The sequence below is a fragment of the Crocuta crocuta genome, unplaced genomic scaffold, assembly GCF_008692635.1.
Source record: "Crocuta crocuta isolate KB4526 unplaced genomic scaffold, BGI_CrCroc_1.0 scaffold77, whole genome shotgun sequence".
In the NCBI taxonomy this organism is placed as follows: domain Eukaryota; kingdom Metazoa; phylum Chordata; class Mammalia; order Carnivora; family Hyaenidae; genus Crocuta; species Crocuta crocuta.
The window spans coordinates 2,080,179-2,100,872 of record NW_027532172.1 but is presented as its reverse complement, the minus strand read 5'-3'; the positions used below and the strand labels follow the sequence as shown (position 1 = coordinate 2,100,872).

The window sequence follows — 20,694 nt, the reverse complement described above, 5'->3', positions numbered from 1 at the left end:
GGCGCAGGTGATGTCTGTGCACCTGGCCCGGGCATCCCTGCTTCCACTGTCTGCCCAGCTCAAAAGTGAGGCACCGCCGCTGGAGGGCGTCAGGGAATGAGGTCCTCCGAGCAGGCTCAGAGCTGCCCCCACACCAGCTGTGTTTCTAACAAAGAAAAGGCTTGTGCACATTCCTGTCTGGGAGACCCCTGGGGTTTGTCCTCCGAGGGGTCAGAGCAGCTTGGAAACAGGTCTCTCTTCACTCACTCCACCCAGCTCAGGGGGGCCTAGTCTCTGTAGAGCACGATGTTCTGAGGACATTTATCTTGGGGTTGGCACAAGGGCTGTGTGGAGAGGGCTTACTGTGCCCCAAACGAGGTCCCTGTTCCTCTAAACATGGTCAAAGTAGCTGAGACCACTCCCTTCCCACCAGGGCAACCAACCAAGGTGAAAGTCTGAACAATCGAGAAGGTTTGGGGATGCAGAGGTCAAAATTGAGCACCCATTACCCTGAGCCCAGGCCCAGGCAAGGGGTCCCATGGCCTGAGCTGTAGGACCCCAGGCCCCAAGCAGGGAGTCCCATGGTCTAAACTGCACCAGGGCACTATGCTGCATGAACCACAGGGCCGGATTCATCCCTTCTTCTCCTCCAAGTTCAACTCTGTCCCTCTAAGTCCCAGCAGTCTGTTCCCCAGGCCCTGAGAGCCTGTGTCCTCCAAGAGAGGACTTTTTTGGAGGGAAGGGTTGAAGTACTGGGCATCAAGGGCCATGGGGGAGCCTTGGCAGTCAGACACAGCCTGGCCCATCTTGGGTGAAGTTTGGGGCAAATGATCCCTACCTGTGTCTCAGCTTCCCCATCTGTACATGGAATGAAGAGCTTGGCCTGGCAGTATTTGCTTCAGCCCTGACCCCTGGCCAAATTGGCCTTGAAGGGGAGCCTTGAGGAGGCTTTTGCCAGACACCTGAGTCTTTGAGCCTTGGGACCCCAATGGGGGTCTCCCACAGCCCCTGGGATCCATGAGCCCCCCCCAGCTAGGCCCCAGCCAGGCCCCACGCGACCCCATCCTAGGCTTACCGAGGTGATGTCGATTCCCATTGGCGGCTGGCCCGGGTTCTCTGGGGGGGACTGGGGGAGAGAGGATGGTACCGTGACCGCAAGTGGGGGCAGCTGGGGCCCCCGCGTCAGGCTGGCGCTTGGCATCAGGGGGCCACCTGGGGGAAGGCTGAGGGGCACCTGCGGGGGTGGCGGGGGCGGTTGCTGCTGGGAGGCAGGTGGTGGCGGTGGAGGGGGCTGTGGCTGTGGCGGTGGTGGCTGCTGGGAGCCCGCCTGGGTGAAGAAGGCGTAGGGCAGCTGCTGCTCCAGAGACAGGGCATCCATGGCCACAGCCTGGGAGAAGAGGAGGGCGTCAGGTGGGAGGCCGCTTGGCAGAAGGGGCCAGGCTACGAGTACCTGGTTCCCGGGGTCCCCCCATGGCCTGGCATGCTCAGAAACGATGTTATGGATAAACAAAGGGACATCCGGACCCTGGCCTGGGAAGCTCAGGCCTAAAGAAGGCAGGCCTTTCCCAAGGGCCATGGAGGGTTAGGCACCTGGACAGGACCTAGGCTTCTAATCCGGCTGCCTATGCCCTGCACCCATCGAGCCTTTCCTTTGACTTTGCCACACACTGAGGGGTGGGTGCTCCCTCCCATACACACTCAGGCTCAGGGCTCCACACTCCAGCACCCCAGCGGGCAGCCTGTGCTTGGACCACTCTGGGGAGGCCCAGAGAGGGTCTGGGTGATGGAGATGCTGGCGTGGCCACTCAGTAACGATCAGCTCAGGCCTTCTTGGAGTTGGAAAGAGGGAAGTTTTCAGCATTTGTGAATCCATATGGACAGTTCCTGGGGCAGGCTGGGGCTCTTGTCAGCATTTGTGAGTCCATATGGACGGTTCCTGGGGCAGGCTGGGGCTCCTGCTCTCCGAGGGAGGCTGGATGGGACCAGGAGCTACAGGATATAACACTGAACAGAAAGCCCAGCCTCTGATAAGTGGTAGTTACTTCATGAACAAGAGTTTCCAGAAAAGGCAGGCAGGCCTAAGGGAGAAGGAACAGGGGTCACAGATGGCGAGAGTGAAGACACACTGCCAGAAGCCACCCCTCTGGATCCCAGTCTGAACAAGTAGATGGGAGACACGGAGGGGAATGGACCTAGGCCAGGCAGTGGAAGGTATGCCTATCAGTTTTGTTGTATGTGGATGATGCTATTGAGGTTATGTTAAAGAACAACCAACAAAAATATTATCTGTTAGGGATTAAAAAAACAAACAGGCAAAACAGACAAATTCCTAGAAACACACAAACTACCAAAACTGATCCAAGAAGAAATGGAAAATCTGAATAGATCTATAGCAAGAAAGGAGATTCAATCAGTCATCAGAAACCTCCCAGGGGAAATTTTTGCAAATCACATATCCAATAAAGGGCTAGTATCCAGAATATATAAAGAACTTACAAAATTCAACACCCCAAAACCAAAAAAAAAATTAAAAAATGGGCAGAAGACGTGCATAGACAGTTTTCCAAAGACACACAGATGGCCAACAGACACATGAAAAGATGCTCCACATCGCTCATCATCCGGGAAATGCAAATCAAAACCACAATGAGATACCAACTCACACCTGTCAGAATGGCTAAAATCAACAACAAGAAACAACAAGTATTGGCGAGGATGTGGAGAAAGGGGAGTCTTCCTGTCCTGCTGACAGAAATGAAAACTGGTGCAGCCACTCTGGAGAGCAATATGGGGCTTCCTCAAAAAGTTAAAAATAGAACTACCCTACAATCCAGCAATCCCACTACTAGGTATTTATCCAAAGGATACAAAAATTCAAAGGGATACATATACCCCAATGTTTATAGAAGCATTATTTACAACAGCCAAATTATGGAAGGAGCCAAGTATCCACTGATTGATAAATGGATAAAGAAGGTGTGGGGGCTCCTGGGTGTCTCAGTGGGTTAAGCATCTGACTCCTGATTTTGGCTCAGATCATGATCTCATAGTTTGTGAATTCATGCTCCAAGTCAGGCTCCACTCTGACAGTGCAAAGCCTGCTTGGGATTCTCTTTTTCTCTCAAAATAAATTTTAAAACTTAAAAAAAAAAAAAAAAGTAATGTTATTAGGCCATAAAAAAGAATGAAATGTCGGGGCACCTGGGTGGCTCAGTTGGTTGAGCATCCAACTGTTAATTTTGACTCAGATCATGATCCCAGGGTCATGGGATCAAGCCCTGTGACGCTCAGCATGGAGCCTGCTTGGGGTTCTCCTCCTCACCCCTCCACCCCCACTCATGCAATCTCTCTCTCTCTCAAAAAACAAAATATAAATAAATAAGTAAAAATACATTTTATTTTTAAAAAATTTTCTTTAATGTTTTATTTATTTCTGAGAGAGAAAGAGACAGCGTGAGCAGGGGAGGGTCAGAGAGAGAGGGAGACACAGAATCTGAAGCAGGCTCCAGGCTCTGAGCTGTCAGCACAGAGCCAGATGCGGGGCTCGAACCCACGAACTGTGAGATCATGACCTGAGCCAAAGTTGGATGCTTAACCAACTGAGCCACCCAGATGCCCCTAAAAATGCATTTTAAAGAAGAATGAAAGCTTGCCATTTGCAATGAGGTGGATGGAGCTAGGGAGTATTATGCTAAGTGAAATAAGTCAGTCAGAGAAAGACAAATACCATATGATTTCACTCATATGTGGAATTTAAGAAAACAAAACAAACAAAACGAGCAAAGGGAAGAGAGAGAGAGAGAGAGAGAGAGAGCAAGAAACCAACTGTTAACCAAAGAGAGTGCACTGATGGTTGCCAGAGGGGAGGCAGACTGGGGGGGAAAGCGGGGAGAAATCGGTGATGGGGATGAAGAGACACACTTATCTTGATGAGCAGCGGGCGACGTACAGAATTGCTGAATTACCATATGGTACACCTGATGCCAGTATTACACTGTACATGAACTACTTAGACTTTAATTTAAAACTTAAAAAAAAAACCCAAATATCCCGATGGAGATAGGCTAAAATCCAGGGGCTTCGCTGGTGAATTCTACCAAACATTTGAAGAATCGACACCAGTGTTTCTCAAATGCTTCCAAAGACACAAAAGAGGAAGGAATGCTTCCTAACTTGTTTTAGGGCCCTAAATGGACTAAGTAAAAAAGAGAAGAGTCAAATTACTGAAGTCAGAAATGAAAGTGGGAACATTACCACCAACTTCAGCGAAACAGAATCAGGAGTGCTATGAGTGACCACACAGTAGCACACTGTATGCTCTGGACCAAAGAGACCAGTTTCTAGACACACACCAGCTACCAAACAAGCAGATGAAACAAAATTACGGCAAATTGAAAAAAAAAAAAACCCCTCTCTAAACATCTTGTTTTTGTTTTTTTTGTTTCTTTTTTAAGTTTTATTTATTTCTAAGAGAGAGAGACAGCGTGACAGGGGAGGGACAGAGAGAGGGGGAGACACAGAATCTAAAACAGGCTTCAGGCTCTGAGCTGGCAGTCAGCCCAGAGCCCGACGCGAGGCCCGAACCCACGAACCGTGGGATCATGACCTGAGCCAAAGTTGGATGCCTAACCGACTGAGCCACCCAGGTGCCCCTCTAAACACCTTATTTTGGAGAAATTCAACTAGATCCTCAAGAAGGGCAAGTGACATAAAAAAGGACACCCAGTCACATGGATCTGCCCATGACAGCCACAAGAAACTCCAGGCCAGTAATTAATGCAGTTCCATGTGCTTGAAAATTCGACAAAAAGCCAGAAATGTTGGGAACGTTGGTCTTCAGGATTCTATAGCCCCCCGGACAGAGAGGCCTCCCTGAGGGGCAGAGCAGGCCACACCTCCCCACCCCACCAACGCCCTCACACCTGAGTGATGGGTGACAGCTGGGAGAGGGTGGGCGACACCTGCTGGGCCTGCTGTCTCCTGGCCTCTGTGTTCAGGGACAGTGGGCTGACGCCGGCTGGACGGTGCTGTGGCGAGGAGCCTGGTGTGCTCATTCCTGAAAAAGAGAACAGGAGAGGAGGGTGGGCATGACTCTGGCCTCCAGAGGGCTGCTCGCACACTGTGATCACTGCTGGGAGCAGCCCAGTCACTCAGACAGAATCCACTGTGTCTAATCACCAAACCCAGGGTATCCCCTCCAAGGCTCCAAGACCTGCGTGGGCTCTGTTCTCTTTCCTGCCCCGGCCCCATGCTGGCCAGCACTGCCCCCCTGATCCTGCCATCCCTCCCAGGGGTCTGTGCCAATCGGCACTGCCCTGTCTCTGGCCCACAAGAAAGGCCCCCAGATGGACATGTGACCGGACTGGCCCAATTGAGAGCCTGCCCTGGGACTTCTGCTGGAACTCCAAGGGAGGTCTGGGGCTGTGCAGGGAGAGCGCCATGTGGCCACAAGGGGAAGAGCCAGTGGAGGATCAGGGGCTGAGCAGAGGCAGCACCTGAGCTCTAGATCCAGCCACAGCGGTGCTTCCTGGTTTTGGGAGATAATCAGTGCCCCCATTTTTGCCTAAACTGGCTTGGGTTTTGGTTAGCTTCAAGCAAGCTGGTTCTGCCCAGAGGCTGCAGTTTCCTCTACAGCCTCATGCTCTCAAAACCATACCATTCTGTAACTAACTACTCTTTCAGCCAGATCTCCCTTCAGCCCCAGACCCGTGTACCTGGCAGCGCCTCCCCCATCTCACGTCCACACCCTTCTCCTCTCGCCTCGTGTGCTCTCCGTGCTGGGCCATCAGCCCTGCTGGGCTGCCTAAGCTAGAAACTCGGGGACTCTCCCTCTATTCCAACACCCTTGTTCCTGATCGAGCTCCTGGCAGGAGGGCCCCACGTTGCCCCTTCCCTCACCCTGGCCCCCTCCCCGAGCGATCCCATCCCTGGAGGCGTCTGTTGTGCAGGAGCTGAGTGAGGTCAAGTTCAGTAAGGAAGCAGTTGGGGCCTGCTGGGTTATCCTGGGGCACGGTGCCAGGGAGGCAACAGGCCTCCTGATGCTTGCGGGAGCCCTGGGGTATTGGCTCGATCTCCCAGCCGGTTTCCTTGTCCTTGAGATGGAAACGATAACAGCCACCCTCAAGGGTTCACCGTGAGGCCCTAATGAGGTTGTGAGCAGGCTCTGAAGACAGTCTGGCCAGCAGTCAAGGCCGGTGGTGCAGGAGCCTGACTCACACGGGGTAGCTGGGCCCCTTCTGTCGAGGGCATCAGATCAACCTTGTTCCAGCAGGTGAGACGGCAGGTCCACAGGCCAGTGGGAACGACCCGGCACCCAGCGTGGAGAGATGACGGGCGGCCTTCCCTCCGCCCAAGGGCAGCTGCTCGCCGGCTGTGTCATCGGTGCGAGGCAAGCCTGATCACGCCCGCACTTCCCCTCGGTCGCCCTGGCAGCTCCTGGCCGTGCACTGCAGGAGGGCCTGGAACAGTGCTCCCGAGGCAGAGCCCCGGGTTCCAGGTTATACACACAACTCGGGCCCCAGAATCAGGCCGCTGCAAACACAGCAGCACCAAGGGGGCCCTGACAGGAAGCCTGAGCAGGGAGAGCCCAGGAGACGCCTCGCCAGAGAACACTCGGCGTCGGGACCACAGGCTGCTGCCTCCTCTTCTCTGAGCACCCACTACTTCTTACGCCCTTCGGGCCGAGAACACTCAACACCCCAGGAGCAGACGTCTGGGCTCAGTAAGCAGCAGAGGCAAACGTCAGGAGAGGGTCGGTGGAGCGACAGGGGCAGGAGGCGCCTGTGACCCAGGAACTCGACCTACCACTGCTGGGCCTTCTGATTCTTCACGAGAAGCCAGAACTCCAGAGCAGGCTCCTGATTTCCGAATGCTGATTTCAAGCATCACGCACGCAGTCATGGGCCAGACAAAATACCCGGGCAGGCTGGATTTGGTGCTTGGGTTGCCAGCCTCTGTCTAGCTTGAATACAAGGGAGCTTTTAATCCTCTGCTGGGCTGTAGAGCGAGCTCCTGGTCTCACACCAGGTGGCCACCACCCCAAGAGAAGCCAGTTGGGCTGGGAGGGTGGACGGACACCTTGCTGTTGAATTCCTTTTGGCAACCTGGATTGCCTTTGGGAAAAGGAGTGAGGCCAGCTGGAAAGGAAGTCTGGGGTGGGCAGGGAGAGCTGCCAGGGGAGGGCAGGCCAGGTGGCGGGGGCCCAGCCAGAGGCACGCAAGCCTTGTACGCGGGGCTGGCAGGCCTCAGAAGCCACGCCAGGGAGGAGGACCAGGCCTGCCCTCTTCTGGGTTCCGGCCAACAATCAGGAAAACGACCTCAGCAAGTGTTTAAGAGGACGAGAGGGGCCGCTGTCTCCTTGGAGGCAGAAGCCTCCCATTCTTCCTCGAGGGGCTCATGTTCCAAGTGNCAGGTTCGCAAACAACCGAACACATGTCAGACATTACTGGGCGGACGCTCCCAGCCAGGCGGGCCGGGGTCTGGGCCCCACGCTCGGGGTCTGCGCTTGTTCCCGCGTCTATGGCTTTCACATGTGTTGTGTTTTCCTGTGCTTGTTTAGACTCGGCGTGGGCTGGAGGTGCATGGCTCCCGGGCGGGTGCTGGGGGGCTGCCAAGGACCCTCTGGAGGAGGGGGTGGTGCACTGGAGGCCACCGCAAGACGTGAGGAGAAAACCTGGAGCCAGGAAGCAGCAGTGCCTGCAAAAGCTCTCCCCCCACCCCCCGTGTCCCCAGAGCCAACCTTCTGATTTCTTACTTTGCACAGGCCAGTGTGGATACTGCTTGCCTGCCCACCTCTCAGGGGCCATGGGTCTCAGGCTCCCCTGAATCTACTCATTTTGTCCTGGGGATACAGTGGAGGCTGATGCCCTCTGCCTAGTGGCTGAGCCTTGGCGGGCACGGGGCCAGGCATGTACAAGCAAGAACAGAGCCTCAGTGCTCTTAGGCCAGGGTCTTGCCCCCCCTTTCCACTGTTCTGGCCTCTATAGAAACCGAGGAACACTTACACTGCCCTTAACATCCCTCACCTGCCTCTGGCCTTGTCAGCACCAAAGCCAGGAATAACTCCGGGCTCAGGAGCCTCTGTTCCCCATAATGTGGGCCAGCCGGCTTGACCTGGAAGTCTCTCTAGAGTGTTCAGTGGGGCCCGGCCCTGGCACTGCCACCCCTCCTGATAGCCTGTTTTCCCTGGGTGGCCAGAAGGGCTGCGGCAAATGTGAATTAGAGCGTGTGATTCTCTCTCAGAAAACCCTGCATGGTGCTGCCCACCATGCTCAGGGCAGAGGTAAGACAGGCAGATGGAGGGGGCAAGCATCAGCTCCTGGGCAGGATGGAAGGCACAGCAAGACAGTGCTCTCACTAGTCACCAAGTCCTGACGTGTGTGGACTCACAGAGGGGTCCCCGTTCTGCCCTTCCTAGCATGAGTCTGTTGGGGCTGCCTTGTCTCCTCCCTATGCAAACCCACACATCCCACAGTCAACATCGGGGCAAGAATCACAGAGAGGATGGGGGTCAGAGTGGGGACATGGGAAAGCCAGGCCTGGCCCAGGGAACAGATGAGAGCGAAGCAGTGACTCAACAGCAGCAGGGTGAATGAAGAAAAGCAATGCAGAGTGAGAGGCTGGGGGTGAGGGTGTGGGCAGGGGGCCATGATGGCTCACTGAGAAGAGGAGGCGTGGGCAGGGATGGGGTGGGTGAGGGGCTCTGCAGCCACCTGGAGGAAGAGGGCTGTGGGAGAAGGGTGGCACGTGCCAAGGCCCTGAGGTGGGCTCACTGGCCAGAGAGGAGATGGTGTGGGGGGCAGGAGACAAAGTCAGAGGGTGAATTGTAGTTGGCCTCCCCAGAGCCCAGGGGTCTCAGGTTTTCATTGGGAGGGAGTGGAGGACCCATGCAAGGTCCTGAGCAGATGAGAGCCATGAGGTGATGGCCATTCTGGGTGAGAAGAGGCTGAGAGCTGGTGGGGGGTGGGGGCAGGCACGTGGAGGCCACGCAAGGTAGAAAAGGTCCAGGTTGGCCTGGGTCCCAATGGTGGGGCTGTCGGGATGCATCAACACTCAGGGCAGGCAAGAGAACAGAAGAGGAAGCCAGTGGGAAACTGTGCTGCTCGTCCCCAGAGAAGTGGGGTTGGGGCAGCACTGGGAGCTATCAGGAGAGCGAGAAGCCTGTGGGATGTCCCCTTGAATGTGGCCTGGACTGGAGTGTCCCAAGCAGGTGCAATGCGGGGGGAGCAGGTCAGGACTGGTCCTGGCCCTCCATGAAGAGCTGAGGACAAGGAGAGGTGGGGGGAACCCAGCATACCCCAGCCGGGTCAACCCCTTGGGGGCTCCCCTCCTAGAATGTTTTGGACTCACCCACATTCTCTGAAGCCCTCCGGTACACACTTAGAGCCACTGTTTGATCCCTGGGGACACTGTGAGTTTTCAACATGCCCAGGTTTTTACCAAGGCTGTGCCCTCTGCCTCAGATGTCTTTCCTGGGCAATACTGGGAAAGCCAAGCCCCTGTGGTAGGTCTGCCTCCCATCCCATGCCCGGTGTTTTGGATGTCATCTGCTAAATCTTTACCAAAGCCCTGTGTTGTCTCCACCAGGCGCGGACCTCTCAGGGAAGGAAGCTCCCTACCTTCTGGCCTGGCCTTACCCTGGCTGGCGCCGCCGATGCCCAGATGAGTCAGGTTGGCTGCGAGGTTGCCGGTGCTGCTGGAGCTGCTGAGCGCGGGGAAGGTGGGCTCCTCAGGGTCCAGTGGGGTCGGGAGGGGGGAGGGGAAGTGTATGTTGGTCAGGTCAGGCAGGGAGCCCCCTGTGTTGTGGGTGGCGGGGATCAGGGCTGTAGTGTTTTCCTGGTCAGCGGATGGAAAGATGCTGGGGGGAAGGCCAGACAGAGGGGGGAGGTGAGCTCTCGCCAGCCCATTCTTCCCCAGAAGCTGTGGCGGGGGGGCATGGTGTGGGGGAGACTGGTGCCAAAAAACTTAGCCTGTGACTAGGCGCTACCATGCTCAGAAAAGGACTGTCAGCCTGTGCCTCCAGGGGGACCTTAGGAAGCAGCCCACCTATGTAGGGTAGGAGGCTGGGGTGAGGGTCCTCCTGCTGCCCAGGGACGGCGTGTGTCTGAGGAGCAGGCAAGCTGGGGCCGAGCAGGGGTAGGGGTGGGGTGGGGCTCGGTCAGCTCGGGCAGAGAAGGGTAGAAGGGCCTCATTCCCCCCCACCCCCACCCCGGCGAGGCTGGTTGAATGGTGGCCAGCGGCAGGGCACCCCTCTTGCCAGGACTTGCAGCCTCGTGAGCTAGCGGACGGGAAGCCCTGGGGCCATCTGAGCAGCGCTGACAGCCCTGGGCATGCAGGGTGGGCCCTGCTGAGACTTACTTGATCCCGGGGACCTCGCAGGACTTGGGCCTGGACCCCGTCTGAAAGAGAAGACAGACAGCAGAGGCTGAGCAGGCCTCTTGGCATGCTGTGGCTCCTCAGGACTTGGCTGACCATGTCACGAGGGCCGGAGGTGCTCAGCGAGGAGGGAGTTCCTCAGGTCCCAGAACATCTCACAGACCAGAACCAGGCAACCTCAAAGGCAGAGGGGTCGTCCCTGGCAGCCCAGGGGCAAAACCAAGAGTTCTGTGCAGATGGGCCTCCGTCGCTCCCAACACCAGCTCCTGCCCTTGGTGGCAACCAGGCACACCCAGCCTGTCTGCCCATAAGGTGGGCACAGCACAGGGTGACATGGTCCTTGTCAGAGCAGGCACCTGGGGAAGAATGTGGCTTGTCCGGTCTACACCTGAAAACCCCAGGGGTGTGCCACAGCTGTGGGAAACCTGGGCGCCCCGGCCCAGTGCCCCATCCCATTCCCGAGTCAGAGGGGGAGGGGACTCTGGGGCAGGGGCTTCCCCTGCTCAGCATCCACTTGTCCATGGCAGGAAAGTACACCACGTGGGGCAGCATGAGGAGGCTCAGACTGGGGCCCCTGAGCACACAGAGGGCGCACCCCATGCCCTCAGCTGGCCCACCTTCCAGCGGTCCCTCAGCTACAGCCCCCACAGGGCCCCGTGGTGCTGCATGTGCTCCGATGCACCCCCACCTGAGGATGAAGACTGGCTGCCCCGTGGGGCTGGGAAGGGGGTCCCAGGGAAACCCCGGTGGCAGCAAGACCCTGGTCTCCTCCCCTTCGAGCTGGGGCCACTACGCCAGCCTAGAACTGGAGGCTCTAGGCACAGCCCCTAGACTCTCATTCAAGGACAAAGGAGGAAACTCGTCGGATGGCGGCAGACATGACTGGACAGAGCCCGCGTGCTGTGCTGATGGAGGGGACTGTCAGCATGTGTCACATTCCCTCATTCTCTATCTACCTCACAGGCCCTCAGGCTGATGTGTTCTTTAGGGATTATCAGATAAGAAGGTGGATGCACTGGAGGGCTGTGGACTGGATGTGCACACCCAGTGGGGGGAGGGACGCTGGGGGGGGTGCCGGCAGTGACTGGGGACCCTGAGGGGTGGTGTGCCACCAGCAGCGTTAAGCCTCTGCAGAGAATGCCAGAGGAACGGGTTTCTACTTGGCCACTGGCTCCTTAATTCTGTGAGTAAATACTCGCTTCATTACCGGATTTTTTCAAAGCACGATGACAATGACTTTCTAAAGAACCTTTCAAAAGCATTCCACGAACATTAGAGAGATAACAGTGGATTTCTAAACAGTATTAAAAATTCACCCATCACTGCCCCCACCCCCCAACAAATGCAGTGGAATCCCTTTACTGACATCCTTGCAGACACATCACTTTGCATGGTAGTTAAAAGTCTGGCCACGATGCCAGGCTCTGTCTCCCTCTTTTCTCACTCCCAGGATGTCAAGTGTGTTTGCACCAACCCCCACCATCTTCCCTTTCTTTATGGTTCAGCAGCACATTCAGCTGCTTATGAGAACCCCAATGTCCTCACTCACCTGCCTCTCTGCCACTAGATGTTTCAGTGGCTTCCCAATTCTGTTTGAATTCTCTTGGAATTATTTTTCCCCCTGAATATGAAAATCATATGCATTCTTTGTGCAAAATTGGGACATGCAGACATGGATAAAGGGCTGACAATGGCACCCGCACCTGACACTCGTGGGGACACACCCACCTGCACGCGCCAGTCTGACCTGGCTCTGGTCCTATCACACCCAGGCATGTGTGTGTGTTCCTAGGCATACCCTGGAGATACAGCAGCTTCAGTTCCAGAACACCCCAATAAGGCCGATATCACAGTAAAGCAAGTCAAATGAGTTTTTGGTTTCTTAGTGCATATAAAAGTTATGTTTACGCTACCCTGCAGTGTAAGTGTGCAATAACAGTATGTTTAAAAACGCAACTTATGTGCCTTTAATTAAAATATTTTATTGCTGGGGCGTCTGGGTGGCTCAGTTGGTTAAGTGACGGATTCTTGATTTTGGCTCAGGTCATGATCTCATGGTTCCTAAGACTGAGCCCCACTGTAGGCCTTGTGCGGACAGCAAGGAGCCTGCTTGGGATTCTCTTTCCTTTCTCTCTGCCCTTCCCCCACTCGTGTTCTCTCTCTTTCCCTCCCTCTCTCTCAAAATAAATAAATAAACATAAAAAATACTTTACTGGGGCACCTGGGTGGCTCAGTTGGTTAAGCATCCAACTCTGGGTTTCAGCTTGGGTCATGATCTCTCAGTTTATGAGTTTGAGCCCCGCATCAGGTTCTGCGCTGAGAGTGGAGTGCCTGCTTGGGATTCTCTCTCTCCCTCTCTCTGCCCCTCCCCGTTCATGCTCTCTCTTAAAGTGAATAAATTAAAAAAAAAAAAAAAGTTGGGTGCCTGTGTGGCTCAGCTGTTAAGCATCTGACTCTGGTTCAGGTCATGATGCTATAGTTCATGAGCTCAAGCCCCAGATGAGCCTCACTTCTCTCTCTCTGCCCCTTGAGGGATTCTATCACAAAAAAACAAAAACAAAAACGACACACACACGTAAAAAAAAAAGCATTATTGCTAAAAATGTTAATCATCACCTGAGCTTTCAGTGAGTCGTAATCACTGATCAAACATCACATAACAAATATAATAATAATGAAAAAGTCTGAACTATCATGGCAAGAATTACCGAATGTGACACAGAGCACAAAGAGAGCAAATGCTGTTGGAAAAATGGCACTGATATTCTCGCTCAAACCTTCAGTCTGTAACATAACGCAGCATAAAAAAGCAAAGTACAATAAAATGAGGTGTGCCTGTCCATCTCTAAGTGTTTTATGCCTTATCCTGTTCTTCCCACAGAACAGCACTATCATGAGTGTCACTCATGCCTTTAAAATTCCTTCAAAAATCCCGACTCAACGTGTGTGGTGCTTTCCACACGAGGTATTGAGGATAATTTCCTTCTAACCCCCCCCATTGTTGAACATTCAGGTTGTTTCCAATTGATTTTGAAAGTTCTGAACACATGCCTTTGAGGATCACATTGCCGTTTGCTCATTTGTCACTTCCTTACGATTTCCTGGAGGGGATGAGCAACGCATGGTGATGCCCCTTTCACTACAAACTGACCAGCAATGGGTTTTAGTTCTTTCTTTCTTTCTTTTTTTTTTTTAATGTTTTATTTATTTCTAGGAGAGAGAGAGAGAGACAGCGTGAGCAGGGGAGGGTCAGAGAGAGGGAGTAACAGACTGAAACAGGCTCCAGGCTCTGAGCTGGCAGTCAGCACAGAGCCTGACGCAGGGCTCGAACCCACGAACCGCGAGATCATGACCTAAGCGAAAGTCGGACGCTTAACCGACTAAGCCACCCAGGTGCCCCTTTTAATATTCAAAACAGGCTTAATATTCAAAACAGGTTCAGTGTATTTTGTTCTATCCAAATTCTTTGAAATTTGTATTCATGGCACAAATTCTATCTTACCACTAGACATTTTATAGGTTGAACTTGAGAAATTTGTTTCTGGACATGGAGGTAATATAGAGATTTCAACTCAATTGGAAATTCCAAGTAGACTTTGTACTCTAATAAAAGTTGCAGTTATTGTGCAGATGAATGGAAGTTTTTTTTTTAATTTATTTCTTTATTAGTGGAAGTTTAAAAGTGACTGTAAACATGCATAAACAATGACGCCTACCTAATACTATGGGTTAGTAGAAAGATCACAGGCTAAGAATCAGGAGGTACAGGTTCTAAACCCTGAGTATCTTCACAGCCTGGGACAAACCACTTAACCTCCACGGCTTCCACTTTTTTTTACTGAGCTATAACTGATGTATTATATTAGTTTCAGGGTATATTTGTATGTACTGTGAAATGATCACCACCGTAAGTCTAGTTTGCAGCCAACACCATACATGCTCCATGAATTTGCATGCCATTCTTGTGCAGGGTCCATGCTAAGCTCTATATGGTTCCAATTTTAGTACATGTGCTGCCACAGTGAACATGGGTTTTAATTCTTCATGGCTTCTGCCAGTATAACAGGCCTATTTGACACTAACAGAAGGCCTGGCCAAATCTGAGCGACGACCACACTTCAGGGAAGGTGAGCTATTTCTCTACCTTCAGCTAGGTTGTTCTTAAAAAAAAGATCAAGAAGGAAAATGTTTTTGAAAGCCCTTAGACTCTTACCTTCTTGGTATCCCATGCTTGCTTGGAAAGATTCTTATCTGTCTCCGATGTAGTTTCCTCCATTCCTGGGACTGTTAATAGTAAGACTGGTGGGGGGGAAAGAAAATCAGAACCTTTCACTTTGAAGTTATGTGATACTGACGTGGGGAGCTTCCCTGACATTCAGAGTTACAGCTATGACACAACTGCCCCAACAGAAACTTCTGGGGATTGCACTAGAGTATAAAAGGGTTTCATTCAAAACACAACAAAAAACACTTAAAAAAAAAAAAGTCAGAAAATGGGAGCTCTGGAGCTGAGGACATGTACTGATTCTGCCTCCCATGGGAGCAACTCAGGCCTTGAAGGCCTCAGGCTGCGGGGAACAGCAGAGAATTTCTCCCAGCCTCCTCGCCCTACCCACCTCCTTGTGGTCACCTGCCTCCTAGGCCATGCTGCTCAATGCAAGCCAGGGCTGGTCAATCTACTTGTTGTAGTTCCAACGCCAGCCAGCCCCAGAGGAGGAGACGAGGGCAGGGAAGGTCTGGCGGACTAGACAGGTATCATTTAAGGCCCTGGAACCAGCTGTGCCTGAAGGCCCCTTTCTTAGGACCTTTTGAGATTAAACACTTTCTTTCTGAGACCCAGTTTCTTTATACCTATTGGAGGTTCAGTCTTTCACTTTTTTTTTTTTATATTTTTATTTATTTCTAGGAGAGAGAGAGAGAGAGACAGCATGAGCAGGGGAGGGTCAGAGAAAGAGGGAGTGACAGACTCTGAAATAGGCTCCATGCTCTGAGCTAGCAGTCAGCACAGAGCCCGACGCGAGGCTCGAACCCACGAACCACGAGATCACGACCTAAGCGAAAGCCGGTCGCTTAGCCGACTAAGCCACCCAGGTGCCCCCAGTCTTTCACTTTCAATAGAGCCATACTGAATTCAGCCAGATGGGTCAACTCTTCCTCTTAANCACCCCACTCCCCCGCCCACCCCCTCACTGCTTGGGCCCCTCGTAGAGACACAGGGGCAGGTGACATGTGTCCCCTCTCTTCAGGCCAAGGGCCCCCGGACTGCAGCTCCCTTCCGTGGTCACAGAGTCCCAAGGGATGACACGTGCCCTGGAAAGCCTACCCTGAAAGTCCCATTCTCCTGGGGAACCCACCAAGGAGACGGCCCCTTCAGAACAGCTCCCAACACTGGGAACAGGAGGGAAGCACCTAGTGCCCTGTCCCTTCACCCCCGGGGCATTTGGAATCCTCACTTTTATTATCGAAATGGTTCCTTCTGCAATCTCACCTTCACTGTCTGATGAACAGGGGGAAGATGGCATGCGGAGACCCCCCCAGCCCCCAAGGGGTTAAGTTCTGGTTGATAATCCTTATTCTATAGCAGAAGCTCCCCGGTATGTTTACAAGTTCACACAGTGCAATGTTACCCGAAAATGGGTGTTTGGACCTTAACTGTATGTGATCAATTCTTTGGTTTCAGTGCCTCTGGGCAGATCAAACCTGCTGGGATTTCCTGAGGCTGGCCACACAGCACTGTGCTTCTCTTTAGGTGATGGTGCCCCAGTTTTTAAGATGGATGTATCCTCCTAGACGGTCCTGAAGACACTTCCCCTGTGCCCAGCTCCAAGGAGGCCAGGGGCCAGGGCACAGATCTGGCCCAGGGGTGTATGTGTGGCCCAGACAGACAAGAGCCTGGGCGAGAGGTGGGAAAGAACCGGCCCCTTTCTCACCCACAGTAGGCAGAATGGGCACAGGGAATGTGAACCAGGAGGGTTCTGAGCAGCAATGCCAGGAAATGGTCCAGTGCGAAGCCCTAGATGGAGCTGCACCCGAAGCTGAGGCTCTAGCTCCGGACTGCTTGGTCATGAGCTGATAAATGCCTCCTTTTGCTTGGCTTGCTGCCCACTACACCTGAAAGAACCTGTAAGGCCCCCATTCTGTGTGGCCATGCCCTGAATCCATGCGTGGAAGCCAGTGTGTGTTTGCAGAGGCTGTTTTCTCTGCCTAGAAAACTCCTATGCACTCTTTACAACCCAACTCAAGCAGCACCATCTCTCAAAACTTCCACGCCCCTCCCTTTGTCCCATTGCACCCAATGACTCTTCCTTTTGCAGGTCTGTCCATCTATGAGCTTGTGACCTCTGGGAGCATGGGGGTCACCCACTGGATTCGCCTGGCCCAAGGAACGATGTCCGCCAATACCTCTTTTCTGGTGTGCGTCCTGGGACCCGCCCGTAAAGGGCTCTGGTTGGGTGGGTGTCATTGTGCTCTGGTGCAGGGCAGAGTCAGAATTGGTCCTAAGGAGAGGAGAGAGACAGTGAGCCTGGGACACAAAGGGGACGATGGGACAGTCCTGGTTCCACTCTATCCAGGACATGATCAATGGGTCAGCATGGGAATAGTGGGTCATTTTTGTGAGCTGTTGCACCTGCATAAAACTCTAAGGACACTGTTCTCTAAAGAACCACAGGAGTGACCATGACTTTGATCTGCAAAGCCTGTTGAAGACAAAAAGCTGCAGCAGAGCTGTCCCTCCATTCCTAACCAGCTCCTCCCTACCCCCATCCCCCCTGTGGGCTTCTCAGCTTTAGGGAAAGGACCGTGAATTCCTGCTGAAACGCAACGGAGAGGGGGCCCAATGGTCCCACAGTGGCCCAGGCTTGGGGGTACAAGTCCCCAGCCCATCACTGGGTCTCCTTCTGGTGACAAAGAGCAACGGGCAACCCTGACCCCCACCCCCTGGATGCTCAGTTACAAACCAGGAGTGATTAGCAGAAAGGGGAGGCGGTGATATGAGGCTCAGAGAATGACCTAGAAAGAATGCAGCCCCTGGGGAGGGGAGGTGGCATGAGGGAATATTTGGGGGGCGAGGTCTTCATTCAACCAGCCCAAAAGCTGCCAGGAGCTCTGCCTTCTGCACGGGGGACAGAGGACCTCAATGTACTTCCAGCTGCAGGTGCCTGGAGGGAAAGTCCCCAGAAGAGCCCCTCAGGCACCCAGGAAAGTGTGGGCACCCAAGGTGTGCTGGGAAGATGAGCAAAGGTGGGTCCTTTGCCCACCATGGGCAAAGTGCGATGAAAGTGAGAGCAGCATGAATCCAAAAGGGACATGCCAGCCACTGAGAGTGACATGGAGGAAACGATTCAAGGAAAAGAGCAGGTTTTAAAGGAGTGGTCTGGCTGAATCTCTGACACTGGGGCCAGTCGAGCAGTGAGAAGCTGGTCTGGATCCTGGCTCCCATACCAGCTGTGTGTCCCTGAGCAAGTAGTCTGACGTCTCTGTGCTCACTTTCTTTACATGGAAAATGCAGAGACTAAAAGCTCACCTACTCTACAAAGCTCTGTGTGTTTTATGTTACCTAATGAATATGATGGTTGATATACGGCCTGATATATAGTACATGCTTGGTAGGAATTTAATTACGTTACTGAATTATACATTACATTACGTATTGTATTTCATATGTTTGGTTTTTGTTTTTTTTTAACAGTTTGCTTACTTTGGTCTTTGTTTAACGAATTCATATATATATGTGTATGTGTGTGAGTGTGTGTGTATGTATCACAAAATCTACCATTTTAACCACTTTTAAATATACACTTCTCTGGTATAAGTGTATTCGGACTGGCGTGCAACTGGTGTGCAACTGGTATAATAAATACCTTATTTATTATAGGTATTAACTGCATTATTATTATTTTGGACCTCTCTAGATGAGGACATTATTTTTTTTCCTCCTCCAGGTACACTTACGTGTCTTCCTAATAATCTGGTAATAAATGTATAATACTTTTCTAATCACATTTTCAATGACTGTTAACAATGTGGGAAACCACTCATATTATAGTATTAAATAGAAAAAGGTAATTACAACACTGAATAGCCAGTGTAATCCCAACTTTGTTTATGAAAAAAAAAGAAAAAAAAGTCATGAAAGGAGAAAAAAAAATCCTTGGAAAACTCCACACCTATGAGCTTGGTGTTACAGGGATAGAGCTGATTTCTAGAAACTTCCGGGTACTTCTTAGTTTTGTCATTTTAAAGTGACTGCATATTGGTTTTCCAAGTACAAGCATGATGTAAGTTTGTTTTTGTTTCCAACAAGAGGGCTGAGGGCCGGCTCTGGGTCACTGACCTTCTCCAGCTGGTGTCCGCGGGCGGCGAGAGGTACACGGTGCCGTATGGGCAGCTGTCCGCTTGAGTGTGAGTTAAGGGGAGCGCTGTTGGCTCAGGCCCCACCCCGAGCCCCAGGACTCCTCGTGGCCAGGCTGCTGGGAGCCTGTGAACAGCTGGGGCCGCAGGGCGGGGGCCTTTCCTGCCTGGCTGCGAGCAGCCCCCGGGGTTCAGCCCTATCCACCTAAGCACTCAGCACTCACCCCCTGCAAGCACATGTGCAGGCTGCACCCTTTCCAAGAGGGGCTCGGCTGTGAAACTGGGGCCCATGGGGGAGATTGGGGAGTCTGGTTCAGTTGACCTGGGTCTTGACTCTTAATTCTAGGCTGACAGGGGGGCTCCCGGGGCCTGAGGGCTCTGTCTGAGGCCCAGCCTGTCAGGCTGCCCCAGCCACGGAAATGAGAACTGGGAAAGAACAGGCTTCTCTGTTCTAGAATGCTGGGGGGTCCCGAGAGCAGTCGCTCAGACTCCGGTGATGGGAGGAGGGGGTCTGGCTGGCCAAGCACCAAGGGACGGCCAAGTCTTGGGGGTGGGGGAGAAGCTTCTGCCGATTTCTGCTTGGCCAAGGTGCAGAGGCGAAGTCTCGGGTCTTCAGATGGGGCCTCCCTCGGATCTGTCTGGGCCTGGCTCAGACGCCCTTAAGCCCCACTGCCCAGGCTGGGCTGCCCTCTGCATGGTCCCAACATGTGGACATCCTGCTCACAGCCTTTCTGAGCTCCACTGCCCAGCCAGACGTCTGACAAAGCACGGTCCGACCTCACCTTCCCCAGCCAGCTCACACTGCATGCTCCAGCAGTCTGTGTCCCTGCGCCCTGTGCGGCCCTCACCCGCCAGCCACAGGCTCTTCAGCCAGCCACGATGCTTGCCTCCTCCAGGGTGGCCCTGCAACTGTGCCCTCTCTTGGTGCTGCCTGGGGGGGCTGGGTCGGCCCTCCCTCCATCTCTGGGGCTGGCAGCTCAGTCAGCTAGACTCGGTCCTGCGGTCATCAACAGCCCCCGCGCCCATTCTCTGGGTAAAAGATATCTGCCGTCCATGTTTGTCCACTGACAAGGGCCGGCGATGTGGGGAGCCAAGCCGGCCACGCTCTCGGTATACTCTGTCCACCAGCCCGTGGTGCCGGGTGGTTCGGCTGGTGTCCAGGCCCGAGGACTGGAAGGGTGTCTGGGCGAGGGGAGGGGTGGGGAAGAAGGAGACCAGAAAAGAGAGAGAAACCCAAACGGTTATCAGGTGTGGCCTAAGATCCAACCCAGTTCTGCCCCCAGGACCTGACCTCAGGGCCCCCCACTCCTGAGACACCCTTTGTCACCGCTCTGCAGCCGGGACGGGCTTCCTCCTCCAGCCAGGGGCCCCAGCCTTGAGCACTGCCCGGGTAGGGGTGAGCTGGGGATCCTGGGCGCCGGGCGGCAGGCGTGCAGTGCGGTCGGCATGCACGGGCCAGGCAGAGCAGCACAAGCTCGGGGCCCGGTGCTGGCTGGGGTGCCAGGGGTGCAGACGGCCCAAGCGCCCCCCAGCCTCGCCAGGTGCAGACAGGCCTCCGCCTTCTCTCTCTGGGCCTGGCTGGCCTCCTCTCCCCACCTACGTCATCCCCGGAGGGGCCTGCCAAGAGACGGCCCCCAGGGCTTCCAGCCGAGGACGTCAAGGGGCCCACCTGGCCAAGTGCTGGCTCCCCAGAGGCTCCTTATTGAGACCTGGCCAGTCTTGATTGAGATAAGTCCCCCCACTTGCCCTCCCCCACCACCTCATCCCTTTATCACTGGAGCCAAGTGCAAGCACTATCCGGAGCCCTGGCCCACGGCTTGGGGGAAGGGGCTTCCCTTCCAGCACCTGGGGCTGGCACGAGGCCCCCTCCCTCCCCCCCTCCCCCGCCAGACCCTGCTCCCTCTCCCAGCTCTGTGCCCCTGAGGCCCTTGGGAGCCTGCTCCCTGCCTGCCCTGGTGCCACAGGGCTCCTCGCCATCTGACTGGGGCG

General features: G+C 54.0%; 1 protein-coding gene and 1 non-coding gene across 7 annotated transcripts in view; both read right to left on the bottom strand.

Annotated features, from left to right (window-relative positions):
• The window catches only part of CRTC1 (CREB regulated transcription coactivator 1), a 72,979-nt gene that overhangs the window by 7,420 nt on the left and 44,865 nt on the right, over positions 1-20,694 (bottom strand). For 5 of the 6 annotated variants that reach the window (XM_077776945.1, XM_077776940.1, XM_077776941.1 and 2 more), the window contains 8 exons: positions 19,750-19,887; positions 18,689-18,750; positions 16,756-16,850; positions 14,567-14,652; positions 10,336-10,376; positions 9,615-9,835; positions 4,902-5,035; positions 1,055-1,366 (listed from right to left, as the gene is read on the bottom strand). In XM_077776945.1, the coding sequence (XP_077633071.1) occupies positions 1,055-1,366; positions 4,902-5,035; positions 9,615-9,835; positions 10,336-10,376; positions 14,567-14,652; positions 16,756-16,850; positions 18,689-18,750; positions 19,750-19,887 (1,089 nt within the window). The remainder of the gene's footprint in view (positions 1-1,054; positions 1,367-4,901; positions 5,036-9,614; positions 9,836-10,335; positions 10,377-14,566; positions 14,653-16,755; positions 16,851-18,688; positions 18,751-19,749; positions 19,888-20,694) is intronic. The other variant, XM_077776942.1, reaches the window with a different exon arrangement.
• Positions 14,279-14,380, bottom strand: LOC144242452 (U6 spliceosomal RNA). Its single transcript, XR_013338347.1, has one exon. It is a non-coding gene; the product is annotated as a U6 spliceosomal RNA (small nuclear RNA).